General features: G+C 40.4%; 1 protein-coding gene across 4 annotated transcripts in view; it reads left to right on the plus strand.

Annotated features, from left to right (window-relative positions):
- The window catches only part of APC (APC regulator of WNT signaling pathway), a 69,330-nt gene that overhangs the window by 12,043 nt on the left and 33,733 nt on the right, over positions 1 to 23,554 (plus strand). For 2 of the 4 annotated variants that reach the window (XM_080972167.1, XM_080972170.1), the window contains 3 exons: positions 17,944 to 18,096; positions 21,081 to 21,165; positions 21,698 to 21,899. In XM_080972167.1, the coding sequence (XP_080828293.1) occupies positions 17,962 to 18,096; positions 21,081 to 21,165; positions 21,698 to 21,899 (422 nt within the window). In that variant the 5' untranslated portion in view covers positions 17,944 to 17,961. Of the gene's footprint in view, positions 1 to 6,521; positions 6,715 to 7,155; positions 7,240 to 17,943; positions 18,097 to 21,080; positions 21,166 to 21,697; positions 21,900 to 23,554 lie in introns of those variants that run through there. The other 2 variants (XM_080972168.1, XM_080972169.1) reach the window with 2 other exon arrangements.

A 23,554-nucleotide genomic window follows, 5' to 3' on the forward strand; every position in this document is an offset into this window, starting at 1 on the left:
AGTTTATTTATCTAGCCTACTTAGAACCTAGTTTCTGTGTTCAAGTCAAAACCAAAAAATTGTGTTTTGTTTACTTATACTGTAGTTGTAAGCTTCTTAGCTTTAAAGGCATCTAATAGGGCAGTTCTAACAATGTCTACTCTGAAGTCCTATTTAATTCAACATGTCTACTCCCCTAGTTGGTTACCATCACCATATCTTCTGGTAGAAAATTCCAGTTTAAGTATACTGTGTGTGCAGTACAGTCATACCTCATGTTGCGTTCGCTTCAGGTTGCATTTTTTCAGGTTGCGGACTGCCGAAACCCTGAAGTGCCAGAACGGGTTACTTCTGGGTTTCGGCAGTTGCGCATGAGCAGAAGCACTAAATTGCACTATGCGCGGAAACACCGAATTGCAACCTGTGCGTGGTTTCCACTGTACTTCATTTGAGGTATCATGAATCTTCTAGTATTCAGTTTTAACCGATGTCTTTGGGTTCTAGTAGTTTGAATTTCTGTGTCCATTGAATTTACACTATGCATAATTTTTTAAAAACCTTCATCTTGTGATCAATTTATTTCCAGGCTGCGTCACTTTCACATGCGTTCAGTCCATAAGTGTGCTTTGTCCTACCTATTTCTTTGTCATTCTGCAAATATAAAAAGAACAAGTTAACATTCATATTTCTGAACATATTTTTCTTCACATAGTGCACATATGCCTTTCACTATATTTTTGAAGCAAAATTCAGAGAAGTTCAGAAACCAAAGGATCATGACATTCTTATTTGCATATTATTCTGGGATGTAAGAATCAGGTTTGTTTAAAGAATTTGGACCAAAGAAAATTCTCAGGCATGCCTACTTCTCTGAACATGTGGCCCTCCAGATGTTGTTGGACTTGTACTCCCATCTGCCCTTACTGGCTTGTTAGGGATGTCAGGAGTTTTAATCCTGCAACATCTGGAAGACCCCAAATTTCCCATTCCTGCTTGCTTTTCCTGAACTTAAAAGTCCCTAGATGTTGTAACCCTTCCTCACAGTGGAGTTGCTTTGGCTGTTGGTCATTTTGGTTGCTGTTTCCTGAGTTTTCCATTTTGAGACATGCTGACCCAAACTTTAGGCACTATAGATCTATATAAAGGCATTACAATTTTAGAAGATTGTAATCCCTTTGCAATCCTTTTCATAATAATCCCAAACATGGAATTTATCTTTTTCTCACCTGCTGCACATTGGGTCAACGTTTTCATTGAACTATCTGTTTTGAACCCAAGATTCTTCTTCTTGGTTGGTCATCACCACCTCTGACCCAATCCATCTATTTATGATTTTTTTTTGCCCCAGTATCTATCACTTTTTGGACTTGTTTTCATTGAACTGCATTTGCCATTTTACTGCCTGTTTATCTTATTTTGGAGAGAGCCTTTTAGAGCTTATCATTCTGAATAAATTGATGTCAACTGCATCTATTCACTTACCTTAGCACCCAAGCCCTAGTATTGCAGCTTCAAGTTTTTCATTTTTGATTCAGTTCGTACAACATCCAGAATAAAGATATAAATTCTATATATCAAGAAAGGTAGTACTTACTGGATACCTGCATTCCCCTCCCCCCATTTGTATAACAACATACTTTGAAAACAGTGAGATGTGAGTACTTTTCTCTTTCAAATTTCTTACTATGATAACACCACTTATCATAATAGGCATCGTATTGCTTAAGTACAATTAACTATATATCCCAAATAAATACTGGATTCAAGACTATAGTGTATTTTATGGTGTTATGTGGAATCTTTGTCACTGTTGTCTAAAAAGGCCTGCTATACCTACCCTTCATGAAAATGATCTATAGTTTGTTGCAAATAATTTGGTAGTAATTTGCTTTGGGATATTTTTGGTGGTGAGAAGAGAGATAAATTCAGTAAGCATAGCCTAGACAAATTGTTATTGACAGCCACCTTGAAAGCTCTTTAGAATGGAAAGTGTGTGATACAAATATATGTCTTAAAAACAAAAAAGGTTCATGAGTACATTTGCCTGCAAGTAAGCCCTTTGAATTTTATTGGAATTTCATGCCAGGGGAGAGATTTAGGGTTGCAACCTAACATCAGAATACTACAATGACGTATTCTAGCTGAACAGATCCAGTCTGTTGTATTAATTGTAATCCCGTTCCAGCAATTTAATGTATGATAGCAGGTATGTAGTATTTCACTAATATCCCTGGCTTTGTGCTATCTGAAACATCTTGAGAGTAGCATATAAGTAACTTATTTCCAGTACTGTATACATCCCCCCTCCATACATTTAGTGCTCTGCCTTGTGGACAATTACCTATATGGTTCTTCTGATCAAACATATTGGGTGGGCTCTGAACTATGGTGAATGTCACATTTCAGTGTTGAACCAGTGCACAACCCTTGGCACAAATTGCTTTCACTGCTTCATCTGAAAGAGCTAGGATATGCAAACTGAGATTTATTTATTTTTTAAAAAACCTGACCGTTTTCAGTGCTTCATATTAACTGAAAATGATAATATGGTGGGGCCCCAGTCTTGGGCTCTTGTCCATTGCTTGACTTTGTTGCCTTCTAGAGCCAGGCTTGGCATCAGCTGTTCTACAAATACACACTTTGTGGGGGGCAGTGTGAATTTGAAACTTGGGTCATACATGGGGCAGGCATCTTTGCGTAGATTAGAAGTCTAAATGTTTGAATTGCTTCATGCTAACAACATTAATTCTTTGCTTTTATTGGGCATGCTAAGAATTGGTTTTCTGTTAGACTTGTAAGATGTTGAATTAATATGGATTTGAGTATTTCACAAAAGTTTAGATGCCAGTTCAAGTGACAGCCCACTAATTAAATGTCATTGTTAGACCTTGAGAACTGGACTTGGTTCATGAAGCTTTTTCCAAAAAATGTTTCAAGTGCAATAACTTGAAAAGAGTGAAGTGAATGGGAAAGGAGTGCTTGTCATCCTCTTTAAGCAATGAATTTGTGTACTGCTTTATTTGCATGAAAAAGTAGATTTCTGTACATGACTGTCTTTATACTGCTCTCAGTTTTTACTGGGAAACAAAATGTCTTAATTCTTCAGCTCTTAAATAGTGTTTAGTTTGGTTCACAAAGTCTTCAGTAACGTTCTATTAACTTTGTAAGCATGCACAATAATAAAGATCAAGGTTAGCTTTATTTCTGTAGTTTCTTGTAGTAGAGTGATGTTGTGGCTTTATTTCAATTAAGTTTTTAAATTAATCAAGAACAGTTTGATTCTGTGGCATTTGCTTAGCTGCAGTGAAGACTTAGACAATACGTTTTAAGTCATAAATGTTCAGTGTTCATTTATGGCATGTCTAAAAGAGATGAATAAAAGGCTGTTTTGATCTTTCACAACTTCCTTTATTTGAAAATCCTGTGTAACAAACTGATATTTGAACTTTTAGTGTATTGTCCTCTGTAATGGTCAGTAGAAGAATCGTACTACGCAGAAGTAGAATTCTGCACTTGTGACTTTATTGTCAGTATCTTCATATCAATACATTGTATTGATTTGATGCGCCTTTAGTATTCTACTGTATTGGATTAATTGAGTGATGTAGCATTTGTGTGAACCTGTGATAAGATGGCTGCTGTGTCTCAAACTGCTACTGCTGTAGAGCAGAAAATATATAATATTAAAAGATCCACTTGGTTGAAAGAAAGTTGTCTGTATTAAGCTATAGGAAATTAATTTTATCTTCTAATACTACTTGCAAGTCTTTAGAAGCACCTGATACTTAGAGATAATTTTGGCAAAACATAGCAGATTTAATCTGCAAAAGAAGACCATGCTAAAACTGTTTAGAAGTTTTGTTCACAATTAAGTGGTATAAAAATTCTGCTTAATGCTGAAGAAGACTTTGGGTTCTTTCAGGATAATATTTTTATTCACGTTTAAACAAGCCAATCTATTGGAAACTAGTTAATAGATATTCAGCTGTTCCTCCCCCCTTTATTTTTAATCTTAGAGGAAAGGAGGTGTCTTTTTCTGATTTCTCTGCTGCTCCAAATGCAACCTCCCATAATTGTTTCTCCATGTGGTCTTCAGGTGAAGGGTGGTATGCAAATTTAATAAATAATCATAAGCACCATTATTGTTTGGAGAGTCCAACCTCCAGAGAAAGTTTACAAGGAAGGGAAGGAAGATTCAGCAAACACCCCACCTTCTTAAAGGGCAGTGTCCTGTAGGTAGAGCTCCGCTCATGAGAAGTCTGAATCCAACCCACTGTCTTCTAAACTGATTGTATTCTTAAATATGGGTATGTATCTATGGAAGACAAAAATACTTGTTTGAGTTAATGGGACAGAGCAAATGAAGCCCATAAGTTGCAGGAGAAGAAATACTCGTCCTGTTACAGAATCAAATGATATACAGAATGCTCTGATTCTTGGTTTACATGCTCAGCATATAGAAAGAACAAACAGTATGCATGTCTCTAAAAAAAATACAGTTCTGATTATGGGTGCCACAATTGCCAGGTTTTGATGGCCTGATAGTAGAACTTCTGACAACCTTGTAGTAACTATTTCTCATGTCGTTCCAATGGCAGAGTGCAGACATCGAGACCCAGGCCCTGGGAAACAGCCCAGAGTGGTTAATAGGAAATCAGGATCTATGCGAATGATGCTAGCATCTGTTTGTTATGTGCACTTTGGACTAGATTGGCATTGAGCCCCTATGGTGCAAAAAACAAACAAATCCCTGCACATTTTCAGGACACAACTTGGGTATTCAGGAATGTATCCATTCCTTGCAGCATAATTATTATGGGTCAAATTCTAGCTCAATCCCTGAAGCTAATATTATCTCCAGTTTATTTTAATGCTCATATTCAAATGACATTACTGATGATATTGTCAGTGTGTCAGGTTCAAACAGGAAGGATATTCACACTTTCTAAGTGACTGTCCCCATAGTTATTCACAAATTATCTGGGTTAGATGCATATCAGTCGACAGAATCAGGAGACACAACATATTCTTACGTCCTGTGTTCAATATGTCAGTTAATAACCTGTTTAGGTTTTGCTATTACCAAAACTAGTAATTGTTCATATTTTCACTCTTGCAGCAATTAGCAGTATCAGCTAAAGTAGATTGTATACGTGAAAGCTGCCTGAGACTAAGGAAGCAGTACTGGAGAATATCCGGCCCTAAATTTACCTCTTATCCTATGAGGCAACATTCTGGGGAAAACAAACTAGTCTACAGATTTCCTTTCCGAACTTGGGGAAATGTCCAGTGCCTTTTGTTAGAATAGTGACTCTTCCTTTGCTCAGACAGTTTTAAATATTCAATAATATGGGGGCTGGTAGTGTAGATTGGCATAATAATACGAAAACAAATTATTTAAGTAACCTGAATTGCAGAGAACTTCACATATTTTGGATACTTGCATGATTTTTGAATGTAAATGCAGTATGTAACAGTAACCTACTGCCTATTCAGACAGGAAGCAGGATGTGCTGCTGGCATTAATCACTGCTTCTCTCTAACAAATGGTTCTCCAGATATATTTGTTAACAATAACTGCCTTCCTATTACATTCATAATTTCTGTCTCAAATTGAATCATCAGTTAAGACTGGCACAGCAATCCTATGCATCTTTCCTCAGAAGTAAGTCCCTCTTACTCCCATGTGTGTTTGGGATTGCAGCCTAAGCTCCCTATGTCACAATCCACATTACCTTCATTTTTCTTGTGTGCATATGCATACATTATGCATTGAGGCATGTGTTGTGGCTATTGTGTGAATACAGCAGGCAGCATCCTTTGCAAAGTAATTTTCTTAATTGTTATAAAAATGTTAGTATGCAAGTTGTTTGGGTGGAAAGCCACCTTAGTTTCTGTGAAGTCATGTTCTTTTGCTAAATCCTAAGTATTATATGTATATATTATCAGCTGTAAACTATAGCTGAAATTTGGAATGAAAATGCTTTTACAGTTGACATGGTTTTCCTGCTGAACGCCTCCCCTCTGTTTTAAAATGTGTTACCACTAGGGACATAGACTTGGAGGTCTGGATGGGACTTGAAGGTCATCTTGTTTGATGCTCTACCCTAAAGCAGAATCTTGCAGTTTGAATTGAAATGGACTAGACAGCTCCTAATGATCAGTAATGGAAATGGATCTGAATTAAATTAGCCCTCTCTGCTATGATGTGAACTGATTATTTTCCATAGCTTCAATCAAGGGTATATGTTATCAATACTGTTAACATATACATATTAGTCTTGATGAATCACTTGGCATTGAGGGCAGAAAAGGCAGTCATCACACAAAGAGAAATTGTTCAGTTAAACGAGAATAAGAGAAATTGATTTTGGGCATGTCTCTCTTTCTCTGTTCTCCCCCTGACCCCATTCCACTTTCTGTATTCCCTCTGCTCAGTAAAGGTGGTTGTCCTTTCCTGTTCTCATTGACAAGTTACCCCTCCCTTCCCTTCTGCTAGATTGTACAGACAGCAAATTGACAAGAGCTGGGGTGGATCGGAGAAAAGAAAGCAGTGGATGTGAACAAGACTATGTTATATTCTCAGATGTGATCAGGGCCATTGGCTGGGTTGGGCTGGGTGAACACGTGACTGGAATGTGGCTGTATTGGCTCTGGCTTTAGCGCAGACAGTGAATACAGGAAGGTACTGGGTGTTGAAGACTGAATGGAGGTGCGGTCGGCGTCGGAGATGGGGTAGGTGAAATGTTAGCGTTGTACTCCTGTTGGAAATGAGCACTGAGTATTGGTGTCTGTAAGGACAGCATTGTCCCATCTGGCTAGTGAATGACATTTGTCAGGAAAGGTAGCCTGGCTCTCTGTCCATGCATTCGCTTCTTAGCTTTTACAGAAAGAACTAGGAATCAAGTCCTAGGATTCCGATCCATGCTTTTGACAGAACGAGAGGATATTGCGATGGCGAGCTTTGGAAGCGATAGAAAAAGGACGCTTTTGTAGCATGAAAATGGTTGTTCTAAAGGTTTGACATAGAAACAAGGAGAAAATAGTATCTTAGGAGACGGATAAAGGGCAACAAAGAATGAAACATTCATCGCTTAGAGGAATGAGCTGAGCCCATTGAAATCCTCCCTTCTCCTTCTCCTCCTCCCTCCTGTCACAGTAGCAGCAGCCAGAGAAAGGGACACAAAGCAGCAGAGGAGATGCCTTGATTTGAATCTAACAACCCCACAATGCAAGGGCTGGAGGGGGAGGATGAGGAAGGTATTGTAGAGAATGGATTATTGTAATTTTGAAATGTTAAGATTTGCTTTTGGCTGGCCTGCATAATATTGCAGAGCCATGAAGACTCCCCGCTGGAAATGCTGTGAAATCCCAGTGCCTTTGTTAGTGACATGATGTGTTGCTGGCATTTCTGCGGTTTACTGCAGCAGCTTTTGCTCCTTTACTGAAAGGGGGAAAGCTGCATAGAGACAAGAGGTTCTGCTGCACTGCTGCACCCAGGAATGCAGTAGAGCAGTTGCCATCCCTACAAAAGCAAATTCCAAAATGTTAAAATATAAAGATGAAAGGGAAAGGGAAAGACCAGTATTTGTCATCTGCCCGAAGCTTTTGACTTGATCTATTCATCATCACCATAAGAGATTCTGAGAGTTATTCAGTCTTGGATACTATTAGTAATCTTAATAAATTATGTATGAAGTAGTGCTCTTTTCTTTCTTTTTTCTCGTCAGATGCAGTTTTAAATGTAATAATTAGGTCAGCTTTGATGCATCACTGTGGAGGAAAAATGGCTATTTTATTTGAGCATCAGCAGAATTAGCAGAACAATGATTAAAGTATAATAAATTATCAATTCATTTTCAGCAGTATAAGTCGAAGGCAGTACTTTTGGGATGATTGGCTTTTTTGGGGGATCAGCCCAAAAATTCTTGAATAATTGTGTGTTGTATTTACTTGGTGCTCCCAAATGCTAAAACAATATTTTAGTATTTATGGCAATTGTTTTTAAATTACTGTACACTTTAATATTCTGATTTGCCACATTTCAAACTATAGCAATTATTGTTCTTGCTGGCTGATAAAGATAATGTGGATTCAAAAATTACATATAGCAAGAATGCCATTTTCTACTTGGTATGTACATTTTTTAGTGAAGTCATCAGTTTCATTAGTGGACTATACATTTCAGATCTATTATTTAGAGTAATAGGCCTGTGAATACTTAGACTTCCTTAAAATTTATATAAATATATTCAATTTCAGATCAGCTATATAGAACAGTATAAGTAATCATGATGGGAGCCCACATGAGAGATGCATTCCATTAAATATTTTCTTAACAATTCAGACATAAGGACATGAATAATCACTAATTAAAATGAGTATGTGATTAGAAGAACAAGCTTAAGGTTCTTCTTGTAGAATTATTAGTCCCATTAAATAACTATAGGTGCTAGGAGAAGAAGACAAAAATCTTGGACAGCAGTGGTAGTGCAGAGGCTCCTTTGGATTGTTCTTCCATTATTACTTTAAACTGGGTATGTGCAGAGAATCTTCTCTTTAAAATGGCACAAGGATTCAGTTATAGTCTGTATACTCCATAAAGTTGGAGCCTACATAATAAGCTGGTGCACCAAATTTCAATTGTCTTATAATGGTGGATATGACGGAGAATTTATGATGTGTTTTCAATATATGAAAATATAACATTTTTGATAAGTCTTTGTGATGGGTATTTAGTTTACCATTCTGCCATTATTAAAGGATCCAATCAGGAAGAGATAAGTCAATTTATTGTTGAAACAGATTTCTATATGGTGGCAGGCTGGATACTATGCAGAATAAGTGCTGATGAGCCTTCTAAATATAAACTGTTTCCTGTTGTTTGGCATGTGAAGGTCACTATGTTGGATCACTTGTGATTCTGAAGTGATGTTATTTGTAATGATAAGTCTTATTTAATACAATTACTTGTTTTCCAATAAGTGATCCATGCCTTTTAAATGGGAAATAGAAGTGCTTAGAACTCTTTCCTGAATCATGTGCATAACTGTCCCACTTTGTGTTTCTCGATTAAGACAGTACTGCATGGTGTTGATCTGGTTGTGGACCAGATCCAGGTGCTCTTGAGGGAAACTGATTTTTTCAATCAGGGTTTCCTAGACTTGGGTCTCCAGCTGTTTTTGTACTATAATTCCAATCATCCTTGCCCACTGGTCCTGGTGGTCAGGGATGATGGGAGTTGTAGTCCAAAAACAACTGGAGACCCAAGTTTGGGAGACCATAGTATCCTTCTGCAGCAGCTGTCTGAGTTAGGGGTAGGTGGCACTGCTTTGCAGTGGTTCCGTTCTACTTGGATGGCTGTTTCCAGAGGGTGCTGCTTGGGGAGTGCTCTTTGGCCCTGTGGAGCCTTCAATGTGTGGTTCACTTTTATCACCTATGGTGTTTTAACATCTTACATGAAACCACTGATTAGGGTTATCAAGAGTTTCGGAGTACGTTCTCAGCAATATACTGATGGAACACAGCTCTGCTTCTCCTTTACATCTGTAGGTGTGGCAGTGGATGTGCTGGGCCACTGTCTTGCCTTGGTAATGGACTGGAAGAGAGCCAGTAAACTGAAGCTCAATCCAAATAAGACTGAGGCACTGTTAGTGGGCGGTTCCCTATACCAGATGGATGGGAGGTTGCCAGCTCTTGATGGGGTTACACCCCCTCTGAAGGAGCAGGTCCATAGTTCGTGGGTATTTCTGGAACCTCTCCTGTTGTTTGAGGCTCAGGTGGCTTCAATAGCATAGAGTGTCTTTCATCATCTGGTGAGTCAGCTGCCGCCCTGGCTGAACAGGGATAGCCTAACGTCTGTCGTCTATGCTGTGGTAACCTAGGTCAGATTACTGCAATGTGTTGAACATAGGGCTTCCTTTGAAGTTCAGAAACTTCATCTAGTGCAGAATTTGGTGGCCAGGTTGCTCACTGGGGTAAGACAGTTGGAACATATTTTACTGATCCTGGTCCAACTGCACTGGCTGCCAATTAGTTTCTGGGCCCAATTCAAAGTGCTGACCTATAGGTTTGACCTATAAAGCCTTAAACGGCTCAAGACCGCAATACCTCAAGGGCCGCCTCTCTCCATCTGAACCTACCCAGACTCTGCAATCTTCATCTGAGACCCTTTTGCACATACCTCCTCCATGAGAGGTCTAGAGGGTGGCGGCATGAGAACAGGCCTTTTTGTGGTGACTTCCCATCTGTGGAATTCTCTCCCCAGGGAGGCTCGCCTGGTGCCTTCATACATAGGTGCCAAGTCTTTGGCTGATTCTATGGGCTTTTAAATGTGTTTGGGGGTATTGGTTTGTGTTTGCTTTTGTTTTATTATGTATTTTGAATTTTTATAATGCGAAGCGCCCTGTGGTCTTCAAATGAAGGGTGGTATACAAATTTTATAAATAATAAAATAATAAAAAATGCTCTGACAAGCCCATCATTTCTCCAAACTCATTTCACAGGTGTCTGAATAGCTTGTAGTAGCTTTGTTTTTCATAACTGTGTTTAAAGAAGTTTACTTCCTTTGCTTGACATGCGCACTCACTGAAGCAACATTTGAGAACCCCTTTAAATTAGCTTTAAAACCAAATATTGTAGAATTTGGCTCTATTCATTTGATTAAACCTTACACCCCTGCCCACTGTGTGAGAGCTCTCCCACTATTTGTGCCAGAAGAGAGAGGCAGAGAGAGAGAGCTAATGAAGCACCTATTGTGTGCTTCTGGGAAATAACCGACTTGTGTATGGATGCTGCCCAGCGAGACACTGTCAGTCATGGGATAATTGTGAGAAATGAGACCCTGCAGAAGCAGGATCCTCTGCATACACGATGTTCCCTCATTGCACAATGCAGCAGAGGGTTAGGGCTGCTCTCACTCTGGATGCATTCTTTTTCCCATGAGTGAAGCAAGAGACAGCAGATCCTGCTCCCAAAGGAGAAGTAGGGATGTAGCAGCAGTTGGATCCCATCAGGTTATCTAGATCAGAGGCATGGGGAAGATTTTTCTGTCCAATGGCCATATTCCTTCAGTCTCCCAGGAGCCATATGCTAACGGTGGGTGAGCCCTGAGGCAAAAGAGATTAGATCAGTGTTTCTCAAACTTGGGTCTCCAGTTGTTTTTGGATTACAACTCCTATCATCCCTAGCTAGCAGGACCAATGGGCAGGTATCATGGGAATATTGTTGGACAGTGGATATTGTGTTGGTCAAGGAACGGGTGTGGCCATATGGCTAAGAAATATGTACAGTAAAGTGGTTTTGTTTTATTCATAGTTTTGTTAACCTGAGGTCTTCACTGTGGTATAATTGACCAGTATGATTTGTCTGTTGTGGACTTCAGTCTGATGCTTCCAGTGTATTCACTGCTTGCAAGGTCTCAGAACTTTAACATGGCAAAAGTTCAAACAAGGGTAAAACCTAATGGTATTGGGGACAGCTGTTCCGTCTGAGTTTTTTAAACAGTCTGAAGAAATTTATGATAAGTGGTAACCATGCTGAAATGTTCTATTATTTTTTTTAAGAATAATTTTTTCTTAACCGACCAATCACATCAAATCAAACCAAATTACATAAATTCCAAATTACACAGCCGAATTTTAAATTTTTGTTGGGGGTACCCATATTTCAAGTTCCGAAGGGGATCCAATCAACTTCTTGCTTCTTACTGCTGTTTTAATGTCCACAAATCTAACCTTACTGAAATGTTCTAATAATGCTGGTACAGTCAAACCTCGGATCCCGAACGCCTCCGTTTTGGAACGTTTCGGCTCCCGAACCTTAAAAACCCAGAAGTAAATGCTCCAGTTTTCGAACGTTTTTTGGAAACCGAATGTCCAACGCAGCTTTCACTTGAGTGCAGGAAGCTCCTGCAACCAATCAGAAGCCGTGCCTCGGTTGTCAAACATTTTGGAAGCCACATGTCTTCTGGAACGGATTACGTTCGACAACCAAGGTTTGACTGTACTGGCATTGAAAAATTATTCCTTACATGGCTAAACAAAGTTCAGTAAATTATGGAAACACCATGAACACAGCATCTCATTTAAAAAAGAACTTGCCTTCATGCAGTAAGTTATAGTGTATTCTTGTGCAATATCTAGCTGTTCTCTTGTGAGTGAGAGAATACAGAACACCAACCTTTAGCTGATTGTTTGTTTGTTTGCTTAAAAAAAAAAATTACCATAATAATAATGATTTATGAAATTCACCAGTTAACATCCAAAATACAATCAAAAGGATGATATCTGTTCTTGTTAGTAGAATTCTTACAGGTTGCATCCCTAATTTGTTAAATATATTTTGATTAAACCGACTATGGAGCTAGTAAAGGAATACTGAGACTTTTGATCTTAAAAAATGTAGTATAAACACCAACAATTGGGAAACACTGGCCTGCGAGTGCCCCAGTTGGAGAACAGCCTTTACCAAAGGTGTTGTGGACTCACAAACTCAGGATGAAAGGGAGAAATGTCCCCACTGTGGAAGGACGTGTGGATCCAGAATTGGCCTCCACAGTCACCTACAGACTCACCATTAAGACCGTGTTCATGGAAGACAATCCTACTTGGCTACGAGTGATCTTCAGAAAAGAAGACTTGAGACTTTTGGTTCCTTTCCCAAATCTTCAGGTTGAGGTTATACCGTATTTTTCGCCCTATAGGACGCACCGGCCCATAGGACGCACCTAGTTTTTTTGGGGGGGAATCAAGGAAAAAATTTTTATTTCCCCCCCAGGTTTGCGCAGCCATCCCCAAGCTAGAAGAGGGAGACGGAGCGCTCCGTCTCCCTCTTCTGCCTTCAGGGACAGCCTCTCTAGCCTCCGTGGGGCAGCGGCTTGCCCCGCTGTCCCCCGAGCTTGTGGGGCTGGGAGCTTGCTTCTCTCCCCCCCCCGCCAGCCTCCAGACCAGGTCTGGGAATAGCGGGGTGGGGGCGCTCCGCCTCCCCGCTATCCCCTGAGCTTGTGGGGCTGGCAATGGGGAGAAGCAAGCTTGCTTCTCCCCCCCCCCCCCCGCCAGCCTCCAGATCAGGTCCGGGAATAGCGGGGTGGCGGCGCTCCGCCTCCCCGCTGTCCCCCATTCTTCGGGATGGAGGCTGCCGCCCCAAGCCTCGCACGCCTGCGGGAACTCCCCCGGGCTCGCAAGGCTTGCGGATAGCTTCCTGAAGCCTGGAGAGCGAGAGGGGTCGGTGCGCACTGACCCCTCTCGCTCTCCAGGCTTCAGCGAAAGCCTGCATTCGCACCATAGGACGTACACACATTTCCCCTTCATTTTTGGAGGGGAAAAAGTGCGTCCTATAGGGCGAAAAATACGGTAGCTGTGTTTTGCTTCACACTTTGTGTGATATCTCCTTCTGTTACTCATGAGCTGACACTGCATAATGGCAAGGCAATGAATCGATGGGGGAATTGCGAATGTGAGAACCCCAGAATTTGTTAAAGCTGGCCTGGTTTGCATAAACATTTGCTTGTATTGCTGCTTCTTTCTTTCTTTCATTCATTTCCTTTCTTAAGTCTTGTCTATACAAGATTTTAACAGGTTTAATTTGCTTGGTATTAGTAGAGGGTTGGTTGAATCCAGAATATCCTTTGTGCCAGAGCTCATGATTAAGATTGATTGCTTTATTTACAATTTGTATTATATCCAATCCTATGTCATAGGCTTAGGCTGGATTGCCCTTGACTTGCATGGTTTTCTGTATCATGCCAGAGCTGGCTTCAGTGTTCCCCATACTCTCAATCTTCATCTTTCTGTAGTCCTCCTCCTCCACTCATCCCTTCTAGAAACATTTTAACAAAATATTGCCAGTGAAATATTCAACCACACTTCAACTTCAGCCAAGGAGAACTGCTGTCTCTCTTCTCACCTGTCATTCTTTTCCCAGGTTCCTTTTGTAGCTCAGTTTGTTTCCCCCTTGAGAATATTGGCTGATACTTGGCATTGTGAAAGCAGCTCTTGCCACTCATGGATGAAAACAAACAAACAAATGGAACTAACTTGACAGGTTTCTGTCCAGTTATGTGAATGCTACAGTGGAGGGGGCATGGTACTGCCTTGATTAAGGGATTCAGTGATGAATCTACCCATCTTTGTGCAAGGCGAATATAACTATAGATTTAGGCCTGTGTCCAACACACTCTTTTTAGGGAAAGTATATTTTACACACACACACACACACACAGAGAGAGAGAGAGAGAGAGAGAGAGAGAGAGAGAGAGATTGAGAGAAAGATTGATTGATTGATTGATTGATTGATTCTTGGTAACACACCTCATCAGCCTGCTTCATTCAGTCTGACTTGTGACCTAATTATAGCTTTGTAGGCCCTCATGGATGAGCCTCATCTCATGATTGATAATACAATATTGCTCCGAAATTTTCCAGCAGCTTGGACCATACAATTTGTTAAAATCACATTTTTGTTGGGATTCCAGGGCTAGTTCCCCAGTCATTTCTTTTCTTATAGAAGCAGTTGGTAGCCTCCAGCCTACCAGGCATCCCTGTCCAGCCCACCAAGGTCCTGGTCAATTCCCCCCCCAACTCCCCATCCTAAAGGCAAGAGAAGCAGTTCCCCCTTTGCTGTCACTCGGCTTTACCTGAACAAATGATCAATGGGTGATAACAGTGGCAGGCAAATCATTGGGAGGGGAGGTTAAAAGTCTCCCTGTGATTCCCCCTTCCATTGCTTAGCTGTTTGGGAATCAGCTGAAAAAGCAAAAAGAAGAGTTGCTCCAGCATTTCCCAAAGATTCCTGATGGATTCATCTTTTGCACTGTGTAAGAGGAGTGTGTGTGTGTGTGTGTGTGTGTGTGCGCGCGCGCGCGCGCGTGTGTGCAGCAAGGAAATGCAGCATGCAGGCTATCCAGGAAGAGCAGCTGGTGGAGTTTCCTCTGTGCACTGAGAAGAAAAAACAGTGAGGGGGGGAGAGAGATTGAAGGAGAGCCTATATTAAATCTGTGTGTGTCTATGTTAAAGTGAGTGTGATGTCTGACTCACCCACTATTTAAATGTAGCCCCCAATAGCTTTGCACTAGGGTAATGAGAACTTCGGCCCCCCAAAAAGTTCACTGCTCTTAAGTCTGCTCAGAAACAGTCTGCTTAGATATGGGCAAAATGCTGTGGGGTGTGTTCCACAAGGCTATGTGTCCGTTCATGTTACATCACTTGGAAAAATCAACTGTAGCTGTAGAGTAGAAGTGGAAAGCCTCCAGTCCACGGACCAAATGTGGCTCTCTAGGACTCTTGTTAGGAGCTTGGTATTCTCATTAGGCCACACCCACTTCTCACTGACCATGCTCCATGCTCCATGCCCTGGCCTCAAATGCTTTTGCCTGGCTGAAATGTATTGCTGTTGGTGATAATGGTGATAAATCCTTCCTTGACTGGATGGTGGACAGAAAAATGTAGACATTAGTGTAGAAAACAATATGTAGCATGCTGTAGAAAGAGTCACATTCACTCACTTTTTGCCTCTGGCCCCACCCACTGTTAGTATTAGGAGTTGTGACCTTAGGGCTGAAAGGGTTTCCCACATTTGCATTAGAGGGACGCGGTTGGCGCTGTGGTCTAAACCACTGAGCCTCTTGGGCTTGCCGATCAGAAGGTTGGCGGTTCGAATCCCCGCAATGGGGTGAGCTCCCATTGCTCGGTCCCAGCTCCTGCCAACCTAGCAGTTCGAAAGCACGCCCAAAACTGCAAGTAGGCAAATACTTCCTCTGGCGGGAAGGTAAATGGCGTTTCCATGGGCTGCTCTGGTTTCGGTGTCCCGTTGCACCAGAAGCGGCTTAGTCATGCTGGCCACATGACCCGGAAGAACTGTCTGTGGACAAACGCTGGCTTCCTTGGCCTGTAAAGTGAGATGAGCGTCGCAACCCCAGAGTCATCTGCGACTAGACTTAACTGTCATGAGTATGCAGGTGTTCTGCATTTCTGTGACCAAATGTTCAGGACCTGCTGACTGTGCCTAGAATGGCTGCTTAGAGGTGATGTTCTGGTGATGTAAGGGCAAACATTCTGAAGCTGACTCTAGACAGGTCCAAAGTGATGCTGGTGGGGCACTGGCAGTGACTGGCTTGGAAGATGTTATACAGTGGTACCTTGGGTTAAGAACTGTATTAGGTTGCAATCTGCTTATCTGAACAGCAGAGCTTTGGGGTTCTTCTGGACCTGGCACTCAGCAGATCATATTATCAGAAACTTTAAAAAATGAACTAGAATTGGAAGAGACCATAGTTTTCCGAGCTTGAACATAAATGAGAAATGAAAGCAGCTTTCATTTCATACTCCGCATGCATGAATGAGAAGTGGGGAGGGGCAACAGTAAACCATAGTTAATTTGTGATCAGACCACAGCAGGGGGTCTCATATGAAAATAGGTGGATTCTGAGATACTCTGATCTCAATCCTTCAGAGGCTTTAGAAGTTGATACCAGCTCCTTGAATTGGGTGCAGAGTTAACTGGAAAGTCAATGCAGTTGTTCCAAAGCTGGCTGACCTTATACCAGCCTTGCCACGTCAGTTAGGTTGGATATGAGTGGTGGCATTGAGCATTGCCTGGAGTTTCTGAGCTATCTTCAAGATCAGCCTTGTTTAAGATGCTTTAAATTAAAGAGGTTTGGGGAGCATACAGGCGCTTCTGGAGGTAAGGTTCTGCGTGATTCTACTTCACTAAGTATTAACCCTGGGAGTTCTTTGCTGATTGAAACCTAATAAACACATGGTCATACGCAAATGGTTCAGCATAACTAACCTGTTAAAATCATATTCCGTCTTTACTAATGTCTACAATTTTGGACGTAATAGTGTGATAATTCTTCTAGGCATTTCTGAGGTCAGCAATGGGACTTCTTACTCTTTCTGCTGCGCCTACTAGTTGTCCTGAGCACACCCAGCCCAAGGAGGACAAATGGCTGGTAGTTTAATTCTGTATTGAGAAAGCATGAACTTACAGGAGCTTATGAGGCACACACGTGCTTCTGGTGGCCAGGTGGCTGGTGCCCCTCCCTGGGCTTGTGCTCTGAGCTGGACTGTTGGAGTAATGGGTGGCCACGCCTACAGCCAAGCTTAAGTACTCTTGCCTGGTAGCACAAGTGTAAGCAACCTGCAACTTCTACACAGAAGTTGTCACTGTGCCTGCCTCTTCAAGACCCTCCTGATCCCAGTGACAGTGGGGGCAGGGATTCTGCCCCAGCTCCCTTTGGGCACTGTGTTTCCCTCAGCAGACCCCTCCTCATCCTCTAGCTCCTGCTCCTGTCTTGCAGGAAGCACAAAAACCCATAAATAGCTACCCCATTCTCCTGGATCAGCCTCTGGCCCCACCACCTCTTCCACCCACTGCTTGGAGCCCTGCCAGTCCTTGACCCTAGCAATCTCCCACACTGCATTGCATTGTGATCCAGTCTGGGGAGCTTCAGTAAACTGGAAAGCAAATGGCAATGAGGAAACGCATGCCATAAGGTTCTCTGCATTTGGGCTTTAGCATTGAAAAGAAGGTCCAACTTACTACTTAACCTTTGTGGCAATTCATTTATTATGATTTGGAACCAATCAAAATGTAATTTTGTATTGCTGTGTGTGTGTGTGTGTGTGTGTGTGTGCGCGTGCGCACCAAGGCTAGGGAAGCAGCAGAACTATAATTTGTATTGACTTCAATTAGAACTTCCTGGTAGAAAGCATTTTTCATGTCACTAAACAAAGCTTGTTAAGGTTTAAAAATAAGTGAGTAAGGTAGCCAAGTTTAACATGGTTTATGTGATTATATGATCAGTTTAAAAACCTTCCACAAGATACAAAAAATACTATATTCAGCTGGGAAATGAAATAGCATGTTCTAATTATTTCTCTCAAAAGTCAACATTCAAAGTTCACAATACATTTTGGGGGACAAATGAACCAAAACAAATATTTCTTCTTTATTCTGCTGTAGGTCCTGGGGTAGCCCAGAATGGCTGCAGTGTCATATGATCAGCTGTTAAAACAAGTAGAGGCATTAAAAATGGAGAACTCAAACCTTAGACAAGAACTGGAAGATAATTCAAATCATCTTACAAAACTGGAAACAGAAGCATCCAATATGAAGGTATAAAGTTCATTTTACTTTAGTAAAAATTTGAATTGTCCCACAAATATATCCTATATGTCACCTTGTGCATTGATATTATTGTCTCCTCCCTTCTAGAATACAATTTATTTATCTTAAAAATATCTGTACTGCACTATTTCTTAGAAAAGTTCAAGTCAATGCTCATCTTCTGCAGGAGAACAATGCATTGTAGAGGAATTGCGTAGGATACATCTTGAATATGGTTGCATGATATCTATAGTCAAATAATTTTATTTATTTATCTAAGACCTGTATTTTAAGGCTATCATGTTTTGGCTCAAGCTTCACAGAGCTGGGAAATTGGAGGTAAAGTCTTGTGCTTTAAGAGACATGTCCGTGATCAGAAATGATGTTTTGGTTACTTAACAATTTACATTCATTGCACCCATGTTTTCCCTTAGTTTTTCATGCTTAATGATTTCTTCCCATCCATCTTTTTGTGTGTCTATAAAAGGCCAGTTTCCTTTGCTTTGTGTGCAAGAATAATAATTATGCTTTTAGAACTTTTAATATAATTCCCAAAACAATATTTTGGATTCTAGTATGCATGAATTAGTTTTCTGCTTTCCTTCCAAAAGCAGAAAATATACCACATTTCTGCTTTATATATTGCACTGTGAAAGCATTCAGATACATCCGTTGGGCACTTTCTGAAAAATAACCATACAAAACAGGAATAACCATTGTGGATAAGAGATGCAGAGTTTTTTTGCTTTGTTTAAGAACTTCATTTCTAATTCTAAACAGAACCATTCCATAGATGGGTGATCCTCCATGAAGGAAATAGCTGAGGGGTATTTCTTTAATTATTTGTTCATGGATTCATTGTATCTACTCATTCTTCTGAAAGCAGAAAGCTAGGTCAAATAAGTTTTGAATCCTGTGAACTTTTTGCCCTGTAGCCATGCTTTTCAATTTGTTTTACTTATTGGTAGAGCTTCTATTATAAATAGAAAATCTTCCAAACATCTTATCTAGCAGTCTACCTGAATATAGGCCATTGAGCATTAAGGGCCTGAAAGCCTAATGGACTCTCTTAATCCATCATACACTGGTCTTCTGTTTGTTATGTCCTTTTGTTCTTAATACTGTTTTATTACCCATTCACTTTTAATATAGATATTGCAAATTGTACTGTTTGTGTATACAGGCACACTAATAGCCTTGTACAATTCTTAGGATTTCTAAGAAACCCAAAAATCTGTGAAGTTTTGAAAGCTTCAGTCTGCCATCTTGATTCAAAATGGCATCAAATTGTATCCAAACATAGATGGGAAAAATCGTTTTCCTTGATCTCAGGAACCAACCTTGATCTCGGGAACCATCATGCAAAAATTGGCTACCATATCTTAAGAGGTGACCAATTTGGGAGGAGCAGCCCTTGCTGAGGCACTAACTGGTGACATAATTTAATGTTTCTCCTTGCCGCAGGACTTTAATTGCTTTGAGTGGTTGTTATATGCAAGCATATGATTAAAGCTACACAACTTCTGACTCATTAATGTACCCAAAAGTAAGCTTGTAAAATTAGATCTTAGGGAGGAAATTGAACGTGGTTTTACTGAGGACTCTGAGGAGGCTTCCAATATAAAAATGGCTTAAGGAAGCAACCACTCTCAAAAAGGCACAAAAGGGACGGCTAATATGGAGGACGATCAATACCCACATATATAAAATCAGAAAAGTGTTCTTGCCTAACTGGGTAGTGGCTCTTGCCCTATTTGAGAGAAATTTGAAACCTTGTTTGTGCAAATAGCAAGCTTAACCACAACAAAAAACGAAGCTATGAATCTGGGTTTAAGTAATTAATCAGAAATACACTTGCTGCAAATGATGGCAGATGATTTGGTGTTAAGTTAGAGGAACTTTCAGACAGATATAGATAGAGGGGAAAATCAAATTTAGAGAATTTCCAGAGAACAAGGAATTGGGCTCACAAACCAGTTTATAATACACTGGCTGCATACATTGAACCTTAATATCACTGTGTCAGCGCCCAACTTTGAGTGAGTGTTGGGAGGCAGTAGCCGGGTGGGCGAGGTCCTGTGAGATACAGTTGTAAAATTTGAACACTATAGAATCAAAGACTAGGTCCTTCAGTGTAGTCAGTTGTGGACCTACATTTTGGGGGCTTTTCTGAAGCTTGAACTGTCATGGGGGTGCCTTCGCAACCAGCAATGAGGTCCGCGTAATCATGGTTATCTTCTTCAATAGGGTGGTTCCACAACAGATCACTATACCTTTGCAACATCTGTGCTACTAACTCTCAAACTTTGGGATTGTTGAACTATATACAAAAAATAATAATTAGTTGAGAGTCGTCCAATCCAAATTGGGTCTACTAGAGCCATTTTTTAAAAGCAATGTGGACTAATGTTGCTACTGGGGCCCCTCCGGGATTAGGAGCCCTGAAGCTTAAACTTCATTAGTTTCATAGTAGATCCATCCCTGTGTGTAATGGCGCATCTGCCTTGTGGAATATGCTGCCCTTTGAAGTTAGACAGGCTCTGACCTTACAATATTTCACTAGATACTAAAAGCTCCCCTTTTCTACATGCTTTCCTCAATTAAAAGTTGACTCTCATGGAGTATCAGATTTCTTTTGGAAAACTGTTTTTTATCTGTATTATGTATTACATTTTTATTGTACACTGATGTATTGCTAATGTTTACTGGTTTATATTTTTTTTCAAATAAAATAAAATTACAGTCAGTTTTGGGGTGAATCTCTTCTGTTTATAATCCGTGTGAGTAGTACTGAAATTTCAAGTACGGTACTTTTTTGAATCCTTAATTGTAAAACTGTTTACTAAAAGTTTCAGCAAAAGCAACTAACCAGTTTTGGCCAAGGGTGAGGGAGAAAGGTTTAGTTTAGAAAAAAATTGCTGTTGGAGTGGGAGATGTTACAGAATAGTAACTTTTTGGTATCTCACTGTGGTGTACTGCTGCTTATTTTCTAGGAGGTGCTGAAACAGCTGCAAGGAAGTATTGAAGATGAGGCAATGGCTTCATCTGGACAGATTGATTTGCTGGAACGTCTTAAAGGTGAACTTGGAAAAACACAGCCAGTTTTGCCAAACAAAAGTTGTCAGTGTAAATAATTGTTTATCTTGGATCAGAGATTACCATATGGGTCTTTAAGTATTTTTTGCCACACAAACTTGTTAAACATTCATACCTAAAGCAGGTGTTGCCTAACAATATGGGCTTTACAGCTATGAAGCAGGCATGCCAATTGCATTGCAATATCTCCTTTCTCTTGCAACTTTAATTTTTTAAAAATATTTTGTTATGAGGATAAAGTTACACCTTGATTAAAATTTCATAGGGCTGCAAGGCTTCTGATGAAGTTGTTTGGGTAGAGGGGGAATCTAACTCATAGACTACCATTTGATTATCCTGTTCATTGATTAATAATAATCTCTGCCAATTCTGACTATAACATTTTGACTTTAGAATTTATTAGGGCATTTTTTACCTGTTCCATCTATTAAGAGGAGAAAAGGTCATTTGAAAAATTAAGATGTAAATAGTTTTTACATATGTTAAATATCCGGCACTTTTTATTTCCATTCAGAATTGAACTTGGACAGCAATAACTTCCCTGGAGTGAAGTTAAGGCCAAAGATATCCATGCGTTCGTACGGAAGCCGGGAAGGGTCAGTTTCTAGTCGATCAGGAGAGTGCAGCCCTGTTCCCATGGGGTCATTTCCTCGAAGAGGTTTTATGAATGGAAGCAGGGAGAGCACTGGTTATTTAGAAGAATTGGAGAAAGAGAGGTAATTTTTTTTATCATAGTTATGTGTTTTATGAAAATGCTTACATTTTAAAAGGCCCCCTCTCTTCTTTGGGTAGGGGACAAGGCAAAATATTTCAAGTCCTGTGTCTTTCCTGGTATTCTGATAACTCTGAAGAAGTCGTGTTTCCATTTCTACAAGTATGGGAATGTATGTTGAAACAAAATCTTCACTAGTGCTTTGCAGAACATCTGGATCAAATGTCCACCAGCATGAGCACAATCTGCTGCTCTGCTCATAGATCTCTCTATTGAACAAAAGCTACCCATGCCAACCCATGTGCTTGATGGGAAGGATATTCTGAAAACACAGCAGCTCCATGTTTCTCTCCTTAATCGGTATTCATGGAGAGGTGACTTATGCAGGCACTTGCCTCTTCCCTCCAATAATCTGTTTAGCTGGAAATCTAGACTCAAAGTTGCTCTCCATAGACCATAGGATATTAATACATACAGTTCATTAACTTATACGAGAGCATTTCAGAATATGCATATGTTTTAGTTGTTAATGACGTGTTTCATTCTTAATTGCAATTATCAAGGGCTTGGATCCAGGGGTGAGCATGCATAAGCAGAAGGCGTGTGAGGAGGGGTCCCTTGACTGAAATCTCTCTCATAGTCGCACATTCTCACACATTATCATATAGCATTATGGATGATCCTCCGTTCCTCAAGGGTGGCTTTTCAGATATGCAGGGGTCAGCAGAGAGAGGACAAGGGGAACCAGACATTGTGCAACCATGAAAGTACCTTCTGCTTACGCACAGGAATCTTTGGATGCAAGCTAGGAATTACGGCATATTCTGTATTCTGTATTTATACTTTGTTGGCTATGGGTTATAGGAGTAGACAAAATACTTAGTATCAGTGTCTGTGTGGCTTTACAGTATAATGTAGTGTGTAAGAAAAGAACAAACATCATTCCAAGAGACAACCTATATAATAATCATAAAGTTTGTAACATTTTATATTCTGCCCCTCCACCAAAGATTTTGAGCACAGATGGAGTATTTCCATTTTATTTGCACAACCCACTGAAAGAGGTTAGGGTAATAATAGCTTGCTAGGGTTAGCCAGTCACTGTGAGAATTTTATTCTAGGTTCATTTCATGCAAAGCTATCTCATATGCCACATTGATTCTAAATTATAAACTTGATTTTGTCTTTCTTGAACAGTTGAAGCATAGATATTTGGCAACTGAAGTTATTCATTGCTGTTGATCTTGTTGCATTAATAGCTATTTCTATGATGATTTATAATTAGATACTACAATATATAATACAAGGTACAACTCAAGGCCCTTGCCCAGCTGCCTCCTCTGACAGAGGCTCTGAGAATGGCATCAAGGGGCAAAGGCCTCCTCGGTTGTGGCCCCCTGTCAGTGGAATGCTCATCTAAATTATGCTTGTCTGACTCCAGAATTGATTTATTTTTTGTGCCAGGTTAAGCCGTTCCTCTTCTTCAAGGCATTTCATGGAATGTGTTCCAACTGTGTCAAGGCTTTATGCTAGTGTTATTCTGAGTTTCTTTTTTGTTTGTGTTCAGAAAAAAAGTAGGAAATGCCTTCTAGATAGATATTTGCACAAGTGTAAAGGAAGTCAGAGGTCATGGAATCATAATGGAAAGCAATTTGTGTT

This window comes from Podarcis pityusensis, assembly GCF_964106645.2.
Source record: "Podarcis pityusensis genome assembly, chromosome: 11".
NCBI classification, from domain to species: domain Eukaryota; kingdom Metazoa; phylum Chordata; class Lepidosauria; order Squamata; family Lacertidae; genus Podarcis; species Podarcis pityusensis.